The sequence below is a fragment of the Gekko japonicus genome, unplaced genomic scaffold, assembly GCF_001447785.1.
Source record: "Gekko japonicus isolate JY-2015 unplaced genomic scaffold, Gekko_japonicus_V1.1 scaffold79, whole genome shotgun sequence".
In the NCBI taxonomy this organism is placed as follows: domain Eukaryota; kingdom Metazoa; phylum Chordata; class Lepidosauria; order Squamata; family Gekkonidae; genus Gekko; species Gekko japonicus.
The window spans coordinates 1,072,169-1,095,762 of NW_015167530.1; the positions used below are offsets into that span (position 1 = coordinate 1,072,169).

At 41.7% G+C, this 23,594-nt stretch overlaps 1 protein-coding gene across 9 annotated transcripts in view; it reads right to left on the minus strand.

The window, feature by feature from the left end:
* Positions 1 to 23,594, minus strand: part of DLGAP4 (discs large homolog associated protein 4) — a 124,601-nt gene that overhangs the window by 11,711 nt on the left and 89,296 nt on the right. For 7 of the 9 annotated variants that reach the window (XM_015413375.1, XM_015413377.1, XM_015413378.1 and 4 more), the window contains one exon: positions 121 to 482. The exons of 1 other annotated variant lie outside the window; for it this stretch is intronic. In XM_015413375.1, the coding sequence (XP_015268861.1) occupies positions 121 to 482 (362 nt within the window). Of the gene's footprint in view, positions 1 to 120; positions 483 to 23,594 lie in introns of those variants that run through there. One more of the 9 variants, XM_015413383.1, reaches the window with a different exon arrangement.

Here is a 23,594-nt window from a genome sequence, read left to right on the forward strand (position 1 = left end):
TTCTCCCGAGGTGCACTACAGAGATTAAAATGTTCAAGCAGCTGAACAAGTATGTACATGTTAAAGTGACTATACTGTAAGGACGTTTTGTACTGTTGATGAGAACAAACAATTCCATACTTGTATTCCTATAGACGACAACTTCCTTTTGGGGATATTCTCCACTTTTGGCTCTTCGTTAGTCAGTGTTCCTTTGTCACTTTTCAAGGCTGCATTTTTCTGGGGTAATTCAGGAGGCTCTCTGGCGGGAGTCACGATGCTGCCTCTGGTCACACTGGGTGGTCTGGTACTATCTAAGCTGTCTGAAGAGTTGCTCAGTCCCGACTGGCTGTTGACCTCACTCTTGTGGTCCTGGTTGTCCAGGTAGTTGTCCTGAGCCGATTCAGTGCTGCTCTGTACCGTGACAGAGATGAACGGCTTTGAGGTGGTCCGAGGTGGGACTGGTGGCGGCGTCTTTTTATATCCCACTAGACATGCCGAACCTGAGAGAGTGGTGGTGAGACAGTATGAAGAGAGAGGAGGAAAGTAGAGAGATGAAGAGAAAGCAGTAAAAAAAATTGAGTGAGAGAGAAAGAGCCAGATTAGTAACTACGTTCAGAGAAGCTGGCAAGCATGGATGCAGAACAGACCAGTTTAGCCAGCAGTGTGCACGCAGCAGCCCAAACCAAAGCACATTAATAGCCAACGCTACCCCAACTTCAAGAGGAACATCATGATAACACAGACTGGAAGATAATGAGAAAGAGGAGGAAGGTCCCTCTAGAAAACTGTAAAGCAAACCACAGTGAATAGGATCACAAAGGTTGTGTGAAACCCTGCAGTTCTGATTTATTGCCAAGGTTCTGATAAAACCACCTTTTGGTGTTTGAACCCATCAGTTGACAAATTTCAGTATCTTGACCAAACTGGTACTTGTGCCTAGAAAAAGAAAGATGCCATAAGAGGACTCTTATCAGTCAACAGATATGCTTAGCTTTGTTAAGATGAGATTTCTTTGCAAAGTAGAGTCCGTACTATATCTAGTTGGTATTAAAGAATAATTTCACAAAATTAATACGGGGTCATCTGAAATTGTGTCCATTACTAATGCACACATATTCACATTTCACATGGAACTGGATTTAAGCTAATCCAAAAGGAGCATCAACATTAATCAGCAAGAGGAGTAAACAGGGCAGAAAAATGTCAGGTTCTGACTTCCTTTAGTGGTCATTCTAGAATGCCAGGGGTATACGTTTAAGTTGCCTTGACTTTCAAGGCAGTAAAAGTCTCTGGTCCTATCTAGTGATTATTAGGGAACTTACATGCAACTGCCAGTTATTTACTTTTTTGTGTGTGGGGGGTATTTTTAAAAATATGTCCATGTCTGTGTGAGAGAATGTGTATACACATGGAAGTCATGGCGACCTCTGGTGACTGACCCCTACTGGGGGCCTGGAGGTTATTCAGAGAGGTGTCTGAATAAAACCTACCCCCACCTCCTGCCTCCAGTATTCCTTGGAGGTCTCCCATCCAAGTACTTGTCAGAGTCGACCCTGCTTAGCTACCGAGATCTGATGAGATCGGGCTTGCCTGGGCTATCAGGTCAGGGCCCAGTTACTGACTTTTTTGAAGTGACTTCTTGCTTTTAACGTTTTATGGCCCCAAATGTGTGTCCTTAATGTGTATGTTTCAACTGTCATTTTTTAATTTCATTTGCACCCCACCTTTCTCTCCAACAGGGATCCAAAGTGGCTTATATTGTCCACTTCTCCATTTTATCCACTTCTCCATTTTATCCATTTCTCCATTTTATCCATTTTGGATCCCAACAGGGATCCAAAGTGGCTTATATTGTCCACTTCTCCATTTTATCCTCACAACAACCCTGTAAGGTAGGCTAGGCTGAGAGTGGGTCACCCAGCAAGCTTCCATGGCAGAGCAGAGATTCGAACCTGGGTCTACCAAATCCTAGAAAAAACACACTAACCACTATTCCATAGTTTCTATTATTATCTTATTATTTATCATGTAATATCAGCTCAAGTGGTTAAGACGCTGAACTGCAGGCTGTGGAAGGTCAGTAGTTCAGCAGTTTGAGACCCGGGTGCCGCAAGATGGAGTGAGCTCCTGTCTCTAGTTCTAGCTCCTGCCAACCTAGCAGTTCGAAAGCAAGAAATTGCAAGTAGATAAATAGGTACCACTTCGGTGGGAGGGTAACAGTGTTCCGTGCACCTTGGTGTTTAGTCATGCCGGCCACATGACCACGGAAACGTCTTCGGACAGCGCTGGCTCTTCGGCTTTGAAACAGAGATGAGCACCGCAACCCTAGAGTCGGATTCAACTGGCTTACGAGCAAGGGAACCTTTACCTTTACCTAATATTATTTTAATTTTATCTTAAAGTCCAACAATAACAAGTGGCCTACCCTAGCTTTTCAGTTACATAGCCACCGAATTTGCTGATAGCTTATCTCACAGTAACTCCTAATTAAATGTGCTGTTAATATGGGTGACTTCCCCATTTCCCTTTTGTAAACAGAATACACAATGAAGGTCTGGTGCTCAAAACTCCCAAGCATTTTTTGAACCTTTGTAAATAACCACCATGCAGCAGCATGAGCCCAGTCGAGACTGTCTGCAGCATGAGTAGGGCTGCCAAGTCCCCCTGGGGGGCGGGAAAACCCCCGCTGGTGGCGGATCGGGCCCCGGGGGGAACCCCGCCCCGACGTGCGTGTCACCAGGTAGTGACGTTAGGACGCCGAGTACACTGGGGCCACGACCATCAGAGGGAAAACTCTATGGTTTTCCCTCCGAGGGTGGTGGCCCCACCCCCAGCGTGCCCGACGTCCTAACGTCACTTCTGGGTGACGTGCGTGCAGCGTGCACGCGCTCCAGTTGCCGCCCGGGAGTCCGGGCAACCCTAAGCATGAGCCCAATCTGAAACAGCCCCACACAGCTGCCCAGTGGGGCCAAGATAAAGAGATATTGCAGAATGCCTGTTTAAAGTCTGACACTTTAGTGGTACTGATTGTGTCCTCAACTGCCACTGAGACCTCTGAAGGCCAGACACAAGCCCTTCTTGCTTTTAATCAATCTCTGGTCAACCTGCAGCCATCTCAGCCCTCACTGCAAATACTCATTTCCTTTTATTTAGGTGCAGAGAGGTTTGCCTTCCCCTGGAAATGAACAGGATGTACCCCAAGTTTACTGAGTAAGAATCAACATCACAGAGAGCTGTAAGGACAGGGAACTACTGTAGCAAAGGCTGTGAGGTATCACCCCAAAGCATTAGAATTAAGGAATTCTAGTGTTACCAAGACTTCCTCTCAGTTACAGCATGGGCACACCATTGCACATGGCTTATATCAGTGTGTAAAACTCATATTAATGAACCCTCCATTTTTCTTTTATGTTCCACAGGCATTAGCAATATTGAACACAAAAGGCATAAGACAAACCCCAAAGGTTTGGTGTAGTGGTTAAGTGTGTGGACTCTAATCTGGGAGAACCGGGTTTGATTCCCCACTCTCCCACTTGCAGCTGCTGGATGACCTTGGTCAAGCCATAGTTCTGTGAGAGCTGTTATTGAAAGAGCAGTTTCTGTCAAGAGCTCTCTCATCCCCACCTACCTCACAGGGTGTCTGTTGTGGGGAGGGGAAGGGAAAGAGGATTGTAAACTGCTCTGAGACTCTGAGTGAAGGGTGGGGTATAAATCCAATCTCTTCTTCTTCAAAGGGCATTTGAGCCTCACCTATGAAAATTGCCTATATGAATGGAGTGTTATGGATCTGCATTAGGGGGATGTACTCCCTCAAGCAGATTTTAAAGAACCAATTTTGGAACATACACAAACAGAATTAGGTTAAGACTTTTTTAAAAGAATGTTTCCATGGCAACAGCTAATCTCTTCAATAATATTCATTGCTCACAATAGGAAAAAGGGATGCCCAGCATACTAAATTCAGACAGGGGGAAATATCAGCCCTTCCATTTCAAGACAGCTCCACCTGCTCTGTTGAGAAAACTCTCTGCTTGCCTGAAATTGGGCTGGCTGGGCTTCCAGCTACATACCATCACCTCAACCAAAGGAAGATCAATTAAAGAAGTGTTTAGGTATCCTCACAGATGTCTATTCTAGTAGAAATACAGAACCCGCAACAAAGCTTTTGCTTCCAGCTGGTGCCTAAGGAACACAACTGTTACCCAAAGCAAAGAAATGAGATACAAAATTGGTAAGGTTTGCCTTTATATGGGTAAAACTGCTAAAGCTGCTTTTAAATAAAATGATGCTGCAACTTCAAAGAAGGAATAGTAATCAGTATGTAGCTCCAGACATGTCTAATTTCCAATTAGACATGAAAGCAGCTACAGAGAATGTGATGACAACCACAGTGTAACTATAAAAATTCTGAGAGACAGGAAGAAAAGTAGGACGATATCAGAATGAGCACTTCTATTTTCATCTCATCTTCCCTTCGATTTGGGGACAATGAAATGGGAAGGAGGATTCTACAACAATTCAAAGCAGCAGCTGTTACTATGAACAATAACACAAGACAAACTCAGTTTCTCCAGAAGGAATTTTGTTGTTTTGACAATTTATAAATGATAGAGAGTAGCCAAATTTCCATTTTAAGACTAGCAGCATTAGCCCTGACCTGGATAGCCCAGGCAAGCCCGATCTTATAAGTTCTCAGAAGCTAAGCAGGGCCGACCCTGGCAAGTACTTGGAAGGGTGACCTCCAAGGAATACCAGGGCCAGGATGCAGAGGCAGGTAATATAAGCCACCTCTCTGAAATGTCCTAGACCGACTAGGGGTTGCCAGAAGTCACCATGACTTCCAGGCTTGCAAACACACACACACACACACACACACACACAATATACAAAAACAAAAACAAAAAGACTAGCAGCATTACTACACTTTTGGAACAAATCAGTAAAAAACAAAATACCCAACTGTAACACTTTCGCATGTTGAACAAAGTTTGAGTCCAGTGGCACCTTTAAGACCAGGAAAGTTTTATTCAAGGTATACGCAAGTGTACTTGCACATGAAATCTTATACCTTCCTTGAATAAAACTTGGTTGGTCTTAAAGGTGACACTGGACTCAGACTTTGTCTGCTGCTTCAGACCAACACAGCTACCCCACCTGTATCTACTTTCACACATTATTTCTCTGCACAATAAGAAGTGTTTATTTTCCTCTGGGAACACCCACAATCATTACCTCAGCTTACAAAACATATTGACCTACATTCTGCCTTCAAGTTCCTACATCCTGTATCAAGTTACACACAGCCAAGTCTTACTTCCACTACCTTGATTTCTCTTTTTAGAATCTGTCTTGCTGTTTGAAAAAGGAAATTCCAGCAGTAGTTACCATCAATGCTCCCTCTAAGCTGTGGAGTCTCGTGAGCAAAAATTCTACTTTGTGAGCTGCTGGCATTAAAGTTCTGAGCGAGCGATTTGGCTCCTGTATAAATCAGTTTGCTCTGGAGCCCTCCTTCCTGAGCTAAGACAAAAATGTGTGAGCCGGAGGCTAAAAAACTGTGAGCTAGCTCACACTAACTCAGCTTAGAGGGAACACTGGTTACCATATATATGAGCCTTCACAAAGTTACACATTATGCCCAGGAAACAATTGAAAAGTGAGGCCAGAAGCAAAGGAAAATTCACACTAAGCCTTTGCGTGCGCAATAGTGAATTCTTTTCATCACAGTGGTGGTGATGAACAGAAACATCTTGCTACTCCAGAGCTATTTGGGGACAGAAGCTGTGATCTCCAATATTGTTTCAGTTTTGTCTCATGCAGGTAATACAGGTCAGTGTGAACGTGAACTATTGGTGTGGCCTTGATGCCCTGTGGGGTTTGGCAGTTCTGAAAATGAATGCACACAAAAGTATCATCACCTTCAAAATGACTGGAAAAGCCCTTACAGGCAAGATATACTGATGTGTATTACAGTCTTTGAACACATTACAGATCCGTGTGGCCATGCTTGAATTTTTTTTTTTTAGGTTAAGTGCCAAAGTACATGACCTTGCATGATCTGCAATGAGACTGTGTTGTATCAGACTGCATGTGGGAGATTGAATGTCTGAATGTTCTTCCATGATTGCAAAGGGGTCGCTATGTTAGTCTGTTATAGCAATGTGGAACAAAAGTCCAGTGGCGCCCTTGATAAGGTGCACTCAAATTATTTTAGAAATTAGGTTTGAAAAGGTTATATTCTGAAAAAATAATTAATAATATATCTCCCTAGTAGATTCTCTTAAGTGATAGCTATATATAAAAAACAGCCAAACATAGACCTGAACTGGAATGCACCAACAATTTTACAGCTGCTATAAATTCTGTCTCTATTTGGGCCCCAATACCAAGGATGGGAAAGAAACAGACCTGGGTGGGGGAAACAGAAAAAAAATCAGTACCCAGAGAAATAACCAGTGACATGACAGATTTAAAACACTAAGGGGACAAGGAACACTTTGTTTGCTGTGCTGTTTGTACTCCATAGTGGACAAAAAAAATTCACTTGGATTCCTTGAGAGCAAAAGAAAAGTTACTAAAAGGGACTTGGTGGAGTTGCCTAGAAGCTATAATCACTCAAAGACCTCCTCCTATTCAGCTTTCAGATATTTACCAGCCAAAGCATTCCAGTGAGGATGATATACACTCCTTATTCATGCACACACCAACTTCTGTGCCAAATTATAACAAAAATTCTGCAACCTGTACAATGGGACAAATCAAATCTACAGTGTTTGTGTAACTTATACTGACCTAAGTGGCAGAAGCAAGTTATACATAACACTGAAGCCACACATTTGCAGTCACCTGCCTCACATGTTAGTGCTGATTGTGCATTTTGCTTCTGAGAGGACCAACATGATGGTATTTGAAAAGCAGTATAATAATGATGGAACATTATTTAAAGACACTGTAAACCCACTTTTCTCCACTCAGTGCAGATTCAAGGGTGCTCACAATGTCAAAAGTAGACCATGCACACATGTACAACAACAAACACTCACACGAAACCCCAGAAAACATAAATTACCAAAGAACAAAAACTACCAGCCATCAACAGACTAAGCCACAGGGTGATGAAGGGGGCAGAGTGGCAGAGGGCACAGCAACAGCTCCACCCTTGGCTGAACAAGTCTCTTCACTAGTTAAGAAATTTCTCAAATAGATACTACCGAATTTCATGAATACACTTGTAGGATACAACCTAATGCTTCAATTAGAAATTTATAATTTTAAACATGCCTTTTCCCCATCTGGGATGAAATGGAGTTCTCCCCCTCCACAGATACATACTAACAAAATTCAATAGGGTTAGCATCAATAACAGTGATGACTCTTTGTTTCAACTGCATAAAAGAAAAATAAAGACTGGGAACACCATCCACAAAAAGACCAACTATATACACAACCAACAAGAAAAGGGCATATTGAAATGTTCCTATTTTTTTAAAGTAGCTTTTCATATAATTACAGCTACCCCACCTGTCCTTTACTTAAAAAAAATCACTGTAGCAAATGCACTAATATGTATCCTGAACTCAATGTCCGTTTCTGTGCAGCACAAGCAATCATTTGATAAGTAGTTCTGAAAAAAATAACCTTCGGAACACTCTATGCGTAAACCATGCACAGTCATTCCTTACCTAGGAATGAAATTTATTTATTTTTTAACCCTGCTCAGATGCAGAATTCTGATTCAAATTGAAATATGTGCATCTTACTCTGGTATTAAAGGCTTACTAGAAAAATTGCAAAACAAGCAAGCCTTTAAATCCCCTTAATAATGTAATTAAAACACATCATATTCTTAACTGGCACAAATATACTGCAGTCCCATGCAGCTACTCCACTCTAAGACCATTGATTTTTGATTGGAGAAACTCTGCACTATTAAATTCCTAAGTGCTTCTTATGATTAAGATATAAGAGGCATACTATTCAAAATTACTCCATTATGCCGTGCCACAGCAAGTTCCCTTTTTAAAACTATTTTTTTTGTGTGTGTGCGTGCGCCTGTGCGCCTGGAAGTCATGGTGACTTCTGGCAACCCCTAGTGGGGCTAGGATGTTTCAGAGAGGTGGCTTGATAATCTGCCTCTGCCCCCTGGCCCTGGTATTCCCTGGAGGTTGCCCTTCCAAGTACTTGCCAATGTCAGCCCTGCTTAGCTTCCGAGATCTGACAAGACTAGACTTGCCTGGGCTATCCAGGTCAGGGCAGCAAGTTCCTTTTTTTTTAAAGCAACAAGTTCCACAAGTACCACGTACACATTTATTTCCTAGAGAGTTAGTGAACGATCTAAATGTCCTTGAGAACTACTTGATCAACTTCATCATGTGAATAAATAACAGAGTCTAATAAGAGCCCACATGGTGCAGTGGGGTTCGTATCAGGCTTGGATCCTTAGATTTGAATCCTGAATTTGACACAGAAGCTTGCTGGGTAACACTGGGCCAGTCAACCTCTCTCAGCCTAACCTACCACACAGGATCCTCCAACAAACCTATTTGCCAGCCTGATTTTCTAGACACTTCCCACAATTGCAGGAGAACATTCAATTATCTTTTGATGACACTTGAGCTTCGTTTACTCATAATGAGTCAGGTATCACAATTAAGGTACTTCCACAGCAAAAGTTTGTTATAAGTGGTGTGTCTGTCTTCTGAATATAAGCATCATTGCATTTTTTAAAAATCAAGGGATAAGATTCATATTACCTTTGGTATGGTCATAATCCAAAACACGAAAATTACTAAGGACATGGCAAAACCGAGTATAGAGGTTTTCCCCTCCATCTGGCTGGGCATTGCATTTCTATCCTGCCCTTCATCAAAGGGAGGTCAAGGTGGCATAGAAGGCTTCCTTCCCCTATTTTATCCTGACAATCACCTTGGGAGGTAGGTTAGACACACAGGGTACAACTGATTCAAGGTCATTCAGTCAGTTTTATGGCAGAGTTGGGATTTGAACGAGCTCCCTAGTCTGAGATTCATAACCGGTTCTGCAGCCTGCCTGATATGGTTTGGGAAGGCAGTGGGATATAGGAGCTGTGAGCGAACCAATCAGTTGTTCCATATCCGGTTCTAACTGTCGCTTCTTGGCCCTTATACAGGTTTCTCAAGAGACATGTGAGGTGGTCTGGTACTCCCATCTCTTTAAGGACCTGCCATAGTTTGTTGTGATCCACACAGTCAAAAGCTTTAGCATAGTCAATGAAGCAGAAGTAGATATTTTTCTGGTACTCTCTTGCTTTCTCCATAATCCAGCGAATGTTGGCAATTTGATCTCTAGTTCCTCTACCTCTTCGAAACCCAGCTTGTACTTCTGGTAGTTCTCTATCCACGTACTGTTGAAGCCTAGCTTGTAGGATCTTGAGCATGACCTTGCTAGCACATCCCCACTAATTGGGACCCACATCTTCAAAGGGAGGAAAACCTGGATTCCAAATTCCAGACCTGCCACCCATTGAAAATCATAGCCCAGGTGGGCGCACTAATTTACGGTAGCAGCCAAAAACTTCTGTCTGAAAACTCGCACACGTCACTTATTTTTTTAAAAAGAAAAACCCTCAGATGGGATAACAAGTGTGTACCTGTGTGTGCGGCAGGGGTGGTGGTGGTGGTTCAAATTGACCAGTGAGGCCAGAAATGCATCTATGTTTTTGTAATACATACTGTGTTTACTGATGCTAGACCACATGACTGTCCACAAGACTGAGCCATAACAGAAGAAAAAGCGGCAGCATTCTGCAAACATTGGTCTGTATCCCTAAAAACTTCCAGTTTATCAGCTAAACAATACCCGTGTCTCCACATTGCCAACAGCACAGTGAACAAACCAATGGTAACAAGAAAAGAACACAAACAGCCTCTTTACAAGTAAAAATGGGCATGTTTTGTAAAACAAAAAGACTCTTTAATTTGAGCAAATAGAAAAAACAAAACAAAAACAAGTGACCCACAGAGATGCAGACATTAGCTGACACAATAATCTGCTGTATTGGGAGCCTGATGTTAAATAGCAACAGTGATAAGAATTCAAGGGACAATCAACTGCTCACCTGCAAAAGAAAAAGGAGCGATTTCATGTAAGTGGCAGCTGAAGCAATGCTCCTTGAAGGGGAGAAAGAGGCAATGGTGCAGCTGAAATACCTATCAGAGGTCTATGTGCCTGCAGCCAAGACTAGAAAGAGAATCCCATACAGTGTATGTGTGGATGACACATCCATTGTGCTTGTTACAATGTAAGAATGTGGCAGATATTATCACCCCCTCTCCATGCAAGACAAAACAGCACTCACAAACAATGCTCCTTCTAAGCTGTGGAGTCCTGTGAGCAAAAATTCTACTTTGTGAGCTACTGGGATTAAAGTTCTGAGCGAGTGATTCGGCTACTGCACAAATCAGTTTGCTCTGGAGCCATCCTTCCTGAGCTAAGACAAAAATGTGTGAGCCGGAGGCTAAAAAACTGTGAGCTAGCTCACACTAACTCAGCTTAGAGGGAATACTGCTCACAAACACAGAAGCATATACAAAAAGGCCTTGCACAGGAAGACCAGTAAGGGAGTCTTTCCCCTGTTTGTAGCATGGGGGGGGGGGGAGAGGACTCTTTCATGCTTTAGCAAATTAGTGTTAGGAATGGTGGAGGTTTGGGAGGTTAGTTTACTAACTAGTGACTCACTACACTTTTCATCCTTAAACACTAGCCATTTCTAATTGTGCTGCTGTTCAGACAATTCTTTAGAGGCTGAACATTTCTCCCTGCTTCAGACTGGCAGATGGGAAAGAGGCATTCTATGACATGATTTTAAGCAAGAGACCTTGATTTTTTTGCTGGAAACGGAGCAAGTGTTCAACCTTCAATTCCATTCTGTCCACTGAAATACACTGAAAGCTTTGTAAGAGAAGCAGTAAATCCAGTAAGCGAGGCATATTGTAAAGGTAAAGGTTCCCTTGCTCGAAAGCCAGTCGAATCTGACTCTAGGGTTGCGGTGCTTATCTCCGTTTCAAAGCCGAAGAGCCAGCGCTGTCCGAAGACGTTTCCGTGGTCATGTGGCCGGCATGACTAAACACCAAGGCGCACGGAACGCTGTTACCTTCCCACCGAAGTGGTACCTATTTATCTACTTGCAATTTCTTGCTTTCGAACTGCTAGGTTGGCAGGAGCTGGAACTAGAGACAGGAGCTCATCCCGTCTTGCGGCACCCGGGTCTTGAACTGCTGAACTACTGACCTTCCACAGCCTGCAGTTCAGCATCTTAACCACTTGAGCCACCGCATCTCCTTATAGTTCAGAAGCGAGCACAAAAATATTGTATTTTCTGGAGTGATTTATTTGTGCTCCAGGAAGAAGTTTAATCTTTTGGTGTGGTGGTTTGTTTGTTTTTTAAATCAAGGGACAAGATTTGATATACAAACCAACTTCAGCAAATGCCAATGAAAGCATATTCCAAGAATAACTAAGGTTACCTGTATCTTAAATGTAAAGGACACTACAGCCAAGATTATCTTTATAGTTCCATTTCCCCTTGCATTAGAATGTTAGAGTCCCTTTACACATTTCAGAAAGAGAAACTGCACACTTTAAAGCCAGAGTCACAAAGGTTTCCATCATAAACACATGGCCATGGAGATGCTGCTGAAGCATGCCTTGCACCCCAGCCATCACAACAAGCCCCACATCTGCATGATGCCAGCTGCAGCTGTTTTTGAAAGTCTGACACTGAGCTGGGAATGGCTGACTGACATTAAGAGAAGGCTAACAAATGTTTCCGCTGCCTCAGTCAGTTTAAGGGATCCAGTTAAGTAGGAAATTGGACTGAAAGGTCATTTCCTCATTAGTGACATTCCTGCAGTTTATTGTGTGCCTGCTTTTTTTTTTTTTAACATTTCAAGACTCTAGCCAGACTTCTCCCCCTTTCTGGTGTTAGACCCCCCCCCCATTCTGACATGAATTTAGAGGCTGTCATGTCAGTCACCAATCCTTTCAAGACCCTTCAGCTGTAGAAATAGCCTCAAAGAGGTTTCACCACCATTTAACCTTCAACATAAATTCCCAATGAGATTTTAAAATTTTTCACAAGTATCCCAGCAATGTTCTCAGAGCATCAAGTCAGAAAAGCTAAAATCTAAGAGAGCATATAGAGTCACTTACAAGTTTGGTTATGGTGCAGGATACAAAGTGGGGGGGGGGACAATGGAAAGACCACACATAGCCTCTCCATGTTAAATTTTAGAAGGAAGAGAATATGCTGCACATCATCTTAATAACAGACATGCCTCATGTCATAACATGTACCATTCCCCCAGTTCTCATATACCAATGAAATTTCACGCAAAATGGTATTTCTGGAATATCTAGACTGGTAACAAATGAGCCTTCCTTTGTGGCACACATCTCTTCTTCTGACGTTACATTCCAGCAAGTATTTCATTCATTAGTTCTTCCAACAGATTTCCTTCTATCCACACCTTAGGGCAGCTACTCCAAAAGACTGTGCAGCACAGCACAAACAGCTCACTCTATGTAAATACTCCAAACATAATTCTGCATCTGATGAAGTGGGTTCAGACCGTAGAAAGCTTATTCTACAATAAGTTGGTTGTTAAGGTGCCACAGGATTTTGTACTCTTGTTGTAAGCTAGCGCTGCCACCCAACTGTAATTTACATATACAAATACAGCTTTCTGAAGGAAATCAAAACAAAAACAGGCAATAATCAAGGGTGTGCCTCAAGCCTTGATACACAGAGATTTACAAAAAATTCAGAATCGTGTGCAGTAGCAGCTGAGATTTGAAACTTTAGCTCACCTGAACAGGGAACTTACCAAGTCAAACTCTAGGTGAAACAGGCAAGAAAATCACTGAAAACCAAGCTATAAATAGCTACACTGCTGTCTCCAAGGAGACCAACACTCTCATCATAATAATACTCCAGTCACCAACACGTGTTGTGGATGCTTTAAAGAAAGAGGCTGCTTGTCTCTCATCCAGCCCTTGCCTCCCCCTTTCACCCCCTATTTGCATGTTCAGGCTGAAACACAAAGCACTCTGAACACTGAAAATGCTACATAAATGCTTACAATTTATATTGCAGGCATCCAGGTAGCCATGAGGTGGGTATTTCAAAGCAAACTAGATCTCTCCAAGTCAGGAACAGCTGCTGTATTTTATATGCAGTTGTTCATAGCTGAGCAAAAGTATGGCATCAAGTGAATCATAGACGTTTCGCTAAGGCACAAAACTGCCAGGGATTTTCATAACAGCTTTGGCAATCATAGTAACTGCCCCCTCCTGGCATAATGTAATTCCTAAAAATTACACTTAAAGTACCAACCATTTTGAAGACTGACTAAAAAACATTTGACAACATAGCATTCATCCCATGACATAGGTAGACCGCACCACATTTTGCCTGCCACAAAAGTTGGGTCCTATTTATGCTGACCACTGATCCTTCATGGCAGAGCCAGGTCATGTAATATTAGGGTGTGGGACTACGGCCTGGAAGGCCCAATTCCAAACCCCACTCTGCCATGAAGCTCAGTGAACGACCTCAGGCCAATACTCTTTCCCAGCTTACCCTATCTTATAGGATTGTTGTGAGGATAAAACAGTGTGGGCCCTGCATATGCCGCTCCAACCTCTTTGGAGGAAAGGTAGTTTATATATAACAAATTATGGCAGCATATTACAGGACAGGTAGCAAAATTCCACACGAAATCCACCTATATTCCTAGGTAAAATCCAGATATTCATCGTATAGCAGATTCCCTGTATTTCACTTCCACTAGCTCAAAACATTCCTAGCTATCTGGAAAAGTGGAATACAAAGAGAATTACTGTAACTAAAGCATATACATACACAGAGATCCAGGTGGGTAGCCGTGTTGGTCTGAAGCAACAGAACAAAGTTTGAGTCCAGTGGCACACTTAAGACCAACAAAGTTTTATTCATGGTATAAGTTTTCGCATGCAAGCACACTTCTTCAGATACAGTGAAACAGAATTTCCTCAACCATTACATTACACACACACACACACACACCAGACCTATGAATCCCCTTTCAGCCACAAAGGGTTTGAAGGGTGCTAAATCTTATGGTCAATGCCATATCTAATCTTAATGGCATATTAGCCTGAGAGGGGAAAAAGTTCTAGGCATGGCTGTCATATTACCCTGACATCACGGCACACTATCCTAATCAGCCATTTTCTAGCAGTGAAAAAGATCAGTATCTGAGAGTTCACGAGAAAATCAATGTCTCTCTCAACACAACCCATCTGAGGATACTTAAATCCAGAGACTGGAGCCACGAATAGACAAGATAGGTCTTTCGCCAAACCTGAGAAAAGCCCCAGGTTTGCAGAAAAATCTGAAATCTGAAAAAGGGGTTAACCCCCCCCCCCAATAGAAGCAGTGCCTGTAAATGAATACCTTTCTAAGATCTCAGTGGTCATATTCAGGGTTGCTAGGCAACCACAACTGTACCACCAGCCTTCAAACCTTGGTTTCTGTCAGTAAAAGGCGGGGGAGAGCCTTTTCCAGAGCTCTTTTGGCTTCCTAGTCCACTCCTGCTCCCCTTCCTCCTAGTGTGGGAAAGAGGATATGGGGAAAATGAATTTCCTGGCTTGTTTAATTTTATTAGATGGGACTAGTAAGTAATTTATTAAAACAACTGGTTGAAGAATACTACCTAAACTAGATTGACTCTTTACAACATTCATACAGCACATTTTGGGACAAACAATTTCTATCAAGACAGCATGTCTGAAAATTTCAGTTTTCAGAGAGACAAACAGGACACTCCTAGTTGTGCTTCTGAGGACAAAGAGGCCTTATTAAATCAATACTGGAGATATTCTGAACTAGTAAAAAGGCCGATGAAAACATGCGATAGCTTCCATCCCATGGTTCTTTTCAATGGTTGTATTGAAGCGAGCTGCGAACCAATGAAGGAAAAGTATATGCCTTTGCAGCATGAGAACACTCAGAAATGATGTCTGGAAATGCACCTGGAAAGAAGGTGTGAAGTTGGCTTAATAAAATAAGCATCTTACTGCATATTACAGAGATGTATCCTCCTCTGTTTCACAGACTTCTCCTTATATTCATTTCAGTAATAAAACACAGGGGAAAGTAATATAACAAAAAGACCAAATAAGTTACAGAAATGGCTGAAAAGACCAAAAAAGAAAAGAAAAAAAGCCAGCCAAACCAGAATTTTGCAGTCAAAGCAACATACACCCTGTGGAAAGAATTACTTATAGGGCTCATGAAGATTTAAATAGGTGGGAGAGTGGAAAATCATTCCATGTGGGGTTTGCAATTCTTGTGGATTCGAGAGCTACAGAACGCTGGTGAAACTATCTTTTCAGCTCCCCCCCCCCACAACTGTATGCTAATCCTCTGGCCAGCCAAATGGCTGGTACATTCCAAGAAATACAAACTGGGTTCCAGATGGCTGTTGCTTAGCAGCAGCCCACATACTTGGTTGCTTAGGGAACAGGTTCCTCACATTCTCATTAGACAGCTGCCTGCTGGAACTGTTACTCTTGTCTGGGAAGATTTCTCATGCTCTGCTACAAGCTGAGGCAGAGATTTCAGTCAGAGCATGTCTGTGAATAAAGATTACAACAGCAAAAAATAAAAAAGAAAGAAAGAGGGATTGGAAACATGTTGTGCAAGTTACTTGCCACAATGAATGAAAACCAACAGTATCAGGTTATTTGAGGTGTGAGAGCTTTCTTGTGAAGAGAACACTTCAGTAAGCAAGTCACAGCTTTCTGTGCAGAATGATCCCCATTCATAACTGTGGAAAGAACACTGGCCTTGCTCTCTACCTGCAGAGATCATGGCTGCTGCAAGCCCAAGGTCTGAACTCCAGTCCACAGGGTCTGCTCCCCTGGAATGACCAAAATATGACCTATGTACTGACAAAGGACCATCTGCCCATGGAAGCATCCAGGTACAGCAAATGGTTCCCCAATCAAGGTGCAACATAAAGCTGCTAGACTGGAGTACTTAAAGCTATGTGCCTAAAAGAGAAGCTTATCAAAACAACTGTGCACAGTGACATGAGTGTAGAACCCAAAGACTCCTCGCATAGTACACAGCCATATTCTAAGACGAACAATCAATTCCCAACCACAGGGTAGGTGAGAAAAAGGTTTGGTCAACAGACCAGTCCAATGGTGTGAACTATTAAACAACGGTTTAAAGCACTGACTTTCTTAGAAGCAAAGAGGAAACTTTAGTGTAAGCATCAGAATTGCTGATCAATTACCAAGTGATTTAGTTAATTGTTTTACACCACCACTTTCAATGAGCGTAATGTCAGTAAGGTTTTTTATAAACATGAACAGTTCACTGAATACTACTTCTCTTTGGCTTTTATCTCAGATCATCATGATCAAATTATGGGTTAGATCCCATGTAGGATTTCTGCAGATGAAAGGGATCTCCTTTCATGAAGCATAACTTTCTCACCTCCTCCCACACTGCAACGTCACACTGCTTCGGGGGTGGGGGGATTGGAGGTCTGCAGCAGGAAGGGGGAGGGAATTGGCAAAAATTGCCTATCCTTCTGCCAACAGAAATCCTCCGTAGGATCCAAGCCACTGGTTACCAATAAAAAGAGCTGAAACATGGAAGAGGTACTCCCTAGTTACCACTGCAGAAAAACAAGAATCACAGGCGGTCCTAGGCTGGGACCTTTGCACCTGATCATTCTTCTTGTTTGGAAGGAAATGGACTCCCAATTTGTTGGTGATGGAATATGAAAATGGTATGCAGCTATCTAATACTGGCCTCCCTTGCTGAAGCTTACCATCTCTACGTGGCCTAGTTTAAGATCTCAGAGATCCAACGGTGCCAGCCCAGAAATTATATGTAGATATAAATAATGTCACTTGTTCTAATCTATGTTGTTTTAAACTGTTTTTAATTATTCATATTTTAATTATTCTGGAATATTATATTTATGTGTTTTAGAGCCTACTTGTGATCTGCCCTGAGCCCGCTTGCGGGAAGGTGGAATATAAATTGAAATAAATAAATAAATAAAATATCTTGCCATGCTTCCAAGGAGCTTAGAGTGGCATTCTTGGTCTCACGGAATTTCTGACAATAATTGACAGTGGACAAAGAATAGACAATTAATGGATACCTGACGAGTCAGTTGACCAGCATGCTAAACCTGAAGTATTCCACGGTACATCTTTTATACCAACAGTATAGGCATTAACGTTCTCCCTCTCCCCACACATAAAAGACAGTAGAACTACATCTCACAACTAAAGAAGCATCCTAAGTAGGCACAAACACAAACAACTGATGATGTCCCAGTGCTGGGTCAAGTTTTTAGATTTGATTTTACTTCCTCTTTAGCTCTTTCACCAAGATAGCCTGGACTAAGTTTTCATAGGATTGCACTGCCAACCCAAGCCCATTGCTGTCAAAAGGCTGAGACCAAAGTAACTCTGCACAGGATTGCACTGCAAAACTTACAATATAAACAGCTAATTAAATCAAACTGCTAGCAGAATGTGCACCAAACATATACGGCTGTACTGGGTCTGCAGCATTCCACTTCACAGAGAGACGTTTTCCCATCCTATGATCATGACAGAACTATCTCCAATTAGCACCATAAATCTACGAAGAAATGACAGGTATTGTAATGGTCATTCTGACCACAAGTCATTTTTTTTAAAAGCTCAAGGTGTATTTATTTTACTGGGGGTGGGAATGGAGTAACATTCCCAGTTCCATCTAACCAGGGAGGGGCTCAATGCTAGAGCATCTGCTTGGTGTGCAGATGATCACAGGTTGAATCCTCAACATCTCCAGCTAAAAAAGGATCAGGTATTAGGTGACATGAAAGACCTCTGCCTGAGACCTTGGAGAGCCACTGGCAGTCTGAGTAGACCATACTGACTTTGATGGACCAAGGGCCTGCCTGATTCAGTATAAGGCAGATTCATATGTACAGAATCATGACTGATCAATAGTTTACCTGTATCAATAGTTAACTGCTTATTTGGGGGGGGGAAAGGCACAATAGCAGTAGGTTAGAGAAGCACTTAGGATCACAACATAGTGAAAGTGTCAATATTAAGAGTCCCAGAAAAACAAAGCCAGAGCGCTCCCAGTATTATTTGGCTGTAAATACTGCCACACCAGCATTTGCAGCACTGACGTATTTCATCCGTCTTCAAAACTCCCAATATAAAACAACTGTGGGATTTTTAATGCACCCGACAAAGTATAACAGTGTTGGAAGCAACCTTTTAAAAGCCCCATTCCAGACTGATTGCATAAATCATATGCAGGAAGGCTAAACAAGCTTTGCTGGTAGGCAGTTCTATCTCCAGCATCCCCAGCTGAAGGCTCTCAGATATCAGATGTTCTCTGGTAGAGATGTTGGAGAGCCACCACTAGGTAGAGTAAACGTCGCTGAACTAGACTGACCAACTGTCTGACTCACTGTGACAATTTTATATTCTCGTACACCTTATGATATTCTTGTTCTAAAATGGTTATCCGTGCTTTTGCTTTCTTTTAAACCTGATTTTCTAGCTTCTCTATAGTTATGAGTCACATGTACATGTTAAGCAAAAAAAAAAGTTGTTAGGCAAGCTTCTCTTCAGACAGACCAAGTAGTATGAATACACTAGACAATAACAGCAGTGTTCAAGGTATATCACTGTAGTAAGAAACATTCACAAGATAGGTCCCACGAGATCACTGCCAGTCCCACCAAAACCCTTGCAGCGGTGTGCAGCACCCCAAGCAGTGATTGCAAGCATTCTGAAAAGGCAGTTTTGAAAAGATGTCCTGCTACTTTTACAAGTCACCACAGTGAATGTACATTAATTGATATGTTTAAATTTGTAAGCTGCCTTAGGAAGTGTGGAAAGAAGGGATATACATACTTTAAATACATAAATGAAGCTGCTTTATATTGAGCCAGAACATGAGCCCTGTCTATCTTCTCTGACTGCCAGTGATTCTTCCAGGGTCTCCAGTAAAAAATAAAGAGAAAAGAAAATCTTTCCCAGCATCACTGCTGGAGATGCCAGGGATCAAACCTGAGACTTTCTGTATATGTTTGCCCTACCCACAGAACTACGGTCACTCCTCAAGAAACCAAGGATGGATAATTTTTTTTAGACCAAATCAAATTTTTAAAAACCCACCCTGAATATGTCAGTCATAAAAAAAAAAAATCTTGCATGGCTGCCCTCTGATCCTTTAGGAGGGACATGGCTCAATGGTGGAGAAAGTTCCACGTTCAATCCCCAGGACCTGTGGTTAAAAGGATCAGGTAGCAGGTGGTGTGAAAGGCCTCTGCTTGAGAACTTGGGGAGTGACAATGGTTACTGTCAGAGTAGAAAGTACTGACCTTGATAGGGTAATTGTTTGACTCTGACTGGGGCAAGGGAAGGGAGAAACCAGTGTTGCGGAGAGTTGTCATGTTGGCTGCATCACTCTCACCACCCGGATCTGCTTGAGTTCTTCTATTTTGTACTTCTGCAGTAGCAGTTCCATTCCTCCCATCCCCTATTCAGATGTGCCAGGTTTATGACAGTGTAAGGCAAGGTTATTACTAGCTCAGTTTGGGTTTTCCGCATGATTCCCTGAAAGAAGTTACCATAAAGAACAGAGAGAATTAGGCAGTGCCCAAGCCTAGATTTTTTATATATTAATGGGTCACTGGCAGGGCTGCAGAATTTCCATACATTTGATTCTGCACCAAGGAACCGGAAGTATTTATTCAGTCCTGTGGAGAATGGGTTTAAAAAAGTAATTATTGGCCACTAGGAACGGGAGTATTTTTAAAGCTTTGGTGACTATAAAACTGATTGGCCCAAGTACAGCATTTGTCAAACTGTGTCTTGCTGTGCTAGATCAGCCAATTTTTCAAAAACAACATTTCCTCTCAGGATCATTTTGTCTGAACAAAAGCGTGCCCCGTCTCTTAACCTTTAGTATTTCACTGACAAAGTAGAGGCACTAAATGGAGATTCAATACTTCATGGCTCTAGAAATTGGTTTTCCAAAACAAAACAAACAAAAAACCCCAGCATACCACCAGCTATATAAGAATACAGCAAACACTTAAAACCTGTGCAAGTACAACATCTGATACACATTGACAATACCCATTGCCTTCTTATTCATGTTACTGGACATCACTAAAGGGCCCTAGACTTTCTGTCAAGCATCTCTGAATCCATGGGATCCAGTCATTACAGACATCATTTTGGCAGGTACTACCCTGAAGAATAGAACTTTGCTGTAAACAAAAGCCACATTTCAGGTATCTGATGGATGCAACAAATTTAGACCTCAAATTATGATTAGTGGCTATGCCGATGTCCAGCATTTCATTATTAACCATTCTTTTATGTATAAAAAAGAACTTTTTGATGCTATGTTCTTGTACTATCATTTAAAAAAATGTCCAACATATGACCAAGATCCACATTGCTGCTGTGCCTAATTTCTCAATATCAGGTTTTGCATTTAATTTTTAAAATTTGCAACATTTATATTCTGCACTTCTAACCAAGAAAGTTCTTGAGGTGGATGACAGAAGACAAGAACATCCAAGATCAAGGAATGGCCACCTGGTTTGAGTATACATTGTTATTTGGCACATTCACAAAGGCAAAAAGATATATCTGCCTGGTAACACAAACAGACTGGAAAAATGTTGGGTACTTTGGAATAATACTGATGAACAATCAGCCAACCAACTTCTCTGAATGAGGAACACAGTCATATTGAGGAACCTGGACACTGCTCAAAATGCTGAGTCTATTTACTCCTAAAGTAAATATCCAAATGGAAATCTCTTCCTTTTGTTGCTATTGAGTAGTAATGTTAGTTAACTATTAATCTGCCTTTCTTTCCCAACAACCTAGCATGTGCCTACCACTTGTCCAGAGACAAACACACCTCTTTACACTTTACCTGTTGTCTGTACCAAGCACTAATGTTAACTACAGGGATACAAATTATGAATCTGCTTCAAGATTGTTGGACTGAATCCCGAATTCCAGGAGACCACTCAAGGGCAACAACTCACAGAAGTTGCAAAATCAAAGCTTCTTTTGTGCATAAAGGAAAAACAAAGAAGAAACATACAGAGGTTAAGACCAATAGCCTTCAGGATTCAAAGCCTGATACTGCAGAAACTTATCTGTCAAACTTTGCATAGCTTTCTATATCATTTAATGCCTATAAAGAAAGCACTTACACAAAAAGGAACAAATAACGCCATCATATAGAATGCCATACAGAGGAAAAATGATAATCCCACTAGCCCTTCCCTTTAGTTGAAAAGAGTTAGCTGCAGACACAAGGGAAAATTCTCAAAGCTTGAAAGGTAACATACCTTGATTAAAATGAAACTGAATGAAAAATATCCTAGAACCGATAGCATTTTTCATATTACAAACCAGTTAAAGATGCAATCCTCTTTAAAGAGAGACAAAGTAAAAATAAAAGGGTAGGACGGAGGCATCTTAAGACTATTGATAGCTTCGTATGTGGGAAGGCAGAGGTGGGCATGATTCATGTGAACTGCTTTACCAACTCCCTTCTTTCACACTAAGGAGCTTTAGAAATGTCATCTATAAAAGAGGAGTTTCTAGCCAAAGCAATTTATTTTTCGTCAGAATTCACTTCTAGACTCCCTGCTATGTTCTTTTGTGAGAAGTAAGGAGAGACAGATTATAAGAAAGTTACCTACGTAATGCATTATTCAAGAAAGGCTAGAGTTGAAGAACCCTGACCTGGATGGCCCAGGCTAGCCCGATTCCATCAGATCTCAGAAGCTAAGCAGGATTGGCCCTCATTAGTACTTGGATGGGAGACCACCAAGGAAGTCCAAGGTCACTATGCAGAGGCAGGTAATGGCAAACCACCTCTGAACGTCTCTGGTCTTGAAACCCCTGCGGAGCTGCCATATATCTGCTGAGAGTTGATGGCACTTTCCACCACAACCAGAGTTGAAGACATTTTAGCACTGCAATGGGTACAAATCAGTTGTAACATACAAAACTTAATTCAGTTTCTCAAATATGGCCAAAACTATACACCAACTAGTATTAGGAACCCTGTCCAACAAAAGCCCCCTGTAGCTCATAGATGAGTTATAACCTACCATTCAGCATTCATTACAAACAAGTTTAATCTTTCAGCTAAGTAATAACTTAGCATTTGAGAGACAGATTTTGGAACAATTCTCACATGTACGCATATGTCCCAACAGATGACTATTCAGAAACTTGGAAGTACAGGATTCTAGTCAAGACTGGATTTCTCAATAGATGGTTGAACATCTAATTCACAAGTTGCATAGATTATCATTCTAAAAATTACTAAATGCTAAGTCAGAACTCACACTAAGAGAGAGGCTTCAATTCTGCATGAAAACTGAAACGTCTCTCTTTATGCGAGTTCCAACACAGCATTTGGTGGCATTTTAGAATGCTAACTCCCCCCGCTATGCGATTTGTTTGGTGACAAAATCAAAGCAGTGGCCACATTGAGATGGTATGTTCAGAACAAAATAAATATCCTTATTGGTCTTAAGGGAACAGATGTCAAATGATGCTGAAGGTTTTTAGCAATCCTTCTTGGGTACTTAAGAACCATATAAAATGATACTTTATGTACCATATCAACCCTCTGAAGATCTGGCATGCTAGAATTACAAGACGTGGAAAAGGATATTGTTGGTTAATGTGAAAGTAAAACTGCAACAAATTCATAGGAATATCACTTTATATCAACTATGTTAATCATTACCATTACAAAAACAAGGAGTTTCACAAAGGGAACCAAAAGCCAATTGTTGTCCATACTATGGCTGGTGCATCATGAACAGCTCTGCAAACTTTCACAGCAACATGCTACTTAGAAAGATGTGAAAATATAGTGGAATGTTGTCACGGTCAGACAAGGGAATATCCAAACTGCTACTTCTTGTACTTATGGTCAGATCCTTTCCTGAACAATCAGTTGTGCAGCCAGGATTCTTGGTGAAAATAAGGATTTCAGTTCCCAGGTCATCTCTGCACAGACCCTGGGAAGTGTCGATCACACAGCTCATGTTGGTCCTAAAACCTCTCCAGTTCACAATATTGATAAAAAAAGAAAACTAGTGCATCATCAAGAATGCACATATAGGACAAATAGATTAGGTGCATTCCATAGGCACACGCTATGCCTGAGATGTGCCACAAGGGTACAAGTCCAAATGAACTGTATTGAGAAAATACAGGAACAAATATTTTCTTGCAGCTCACTGTCCTAGTTTCCTACCAAAGACTGAAGAATTCCACAATTATTGGTTTTTTACAATCATATTAGGTCATCCTTTACAAATGCACAGCAAGACAATTTACATTAATGTGGTGAGATCACAGGTGCTACACAGGTCTTGGCAGAGAGTCTAGTTCATCATGTGGGTAAACACAACAGCTGCAGACTTTGAGACATTCATACAAGAACTGCGGAAAGGAAGCAAATCGGAAGTGCTTCTACAGCATCCCATATGCCCTTC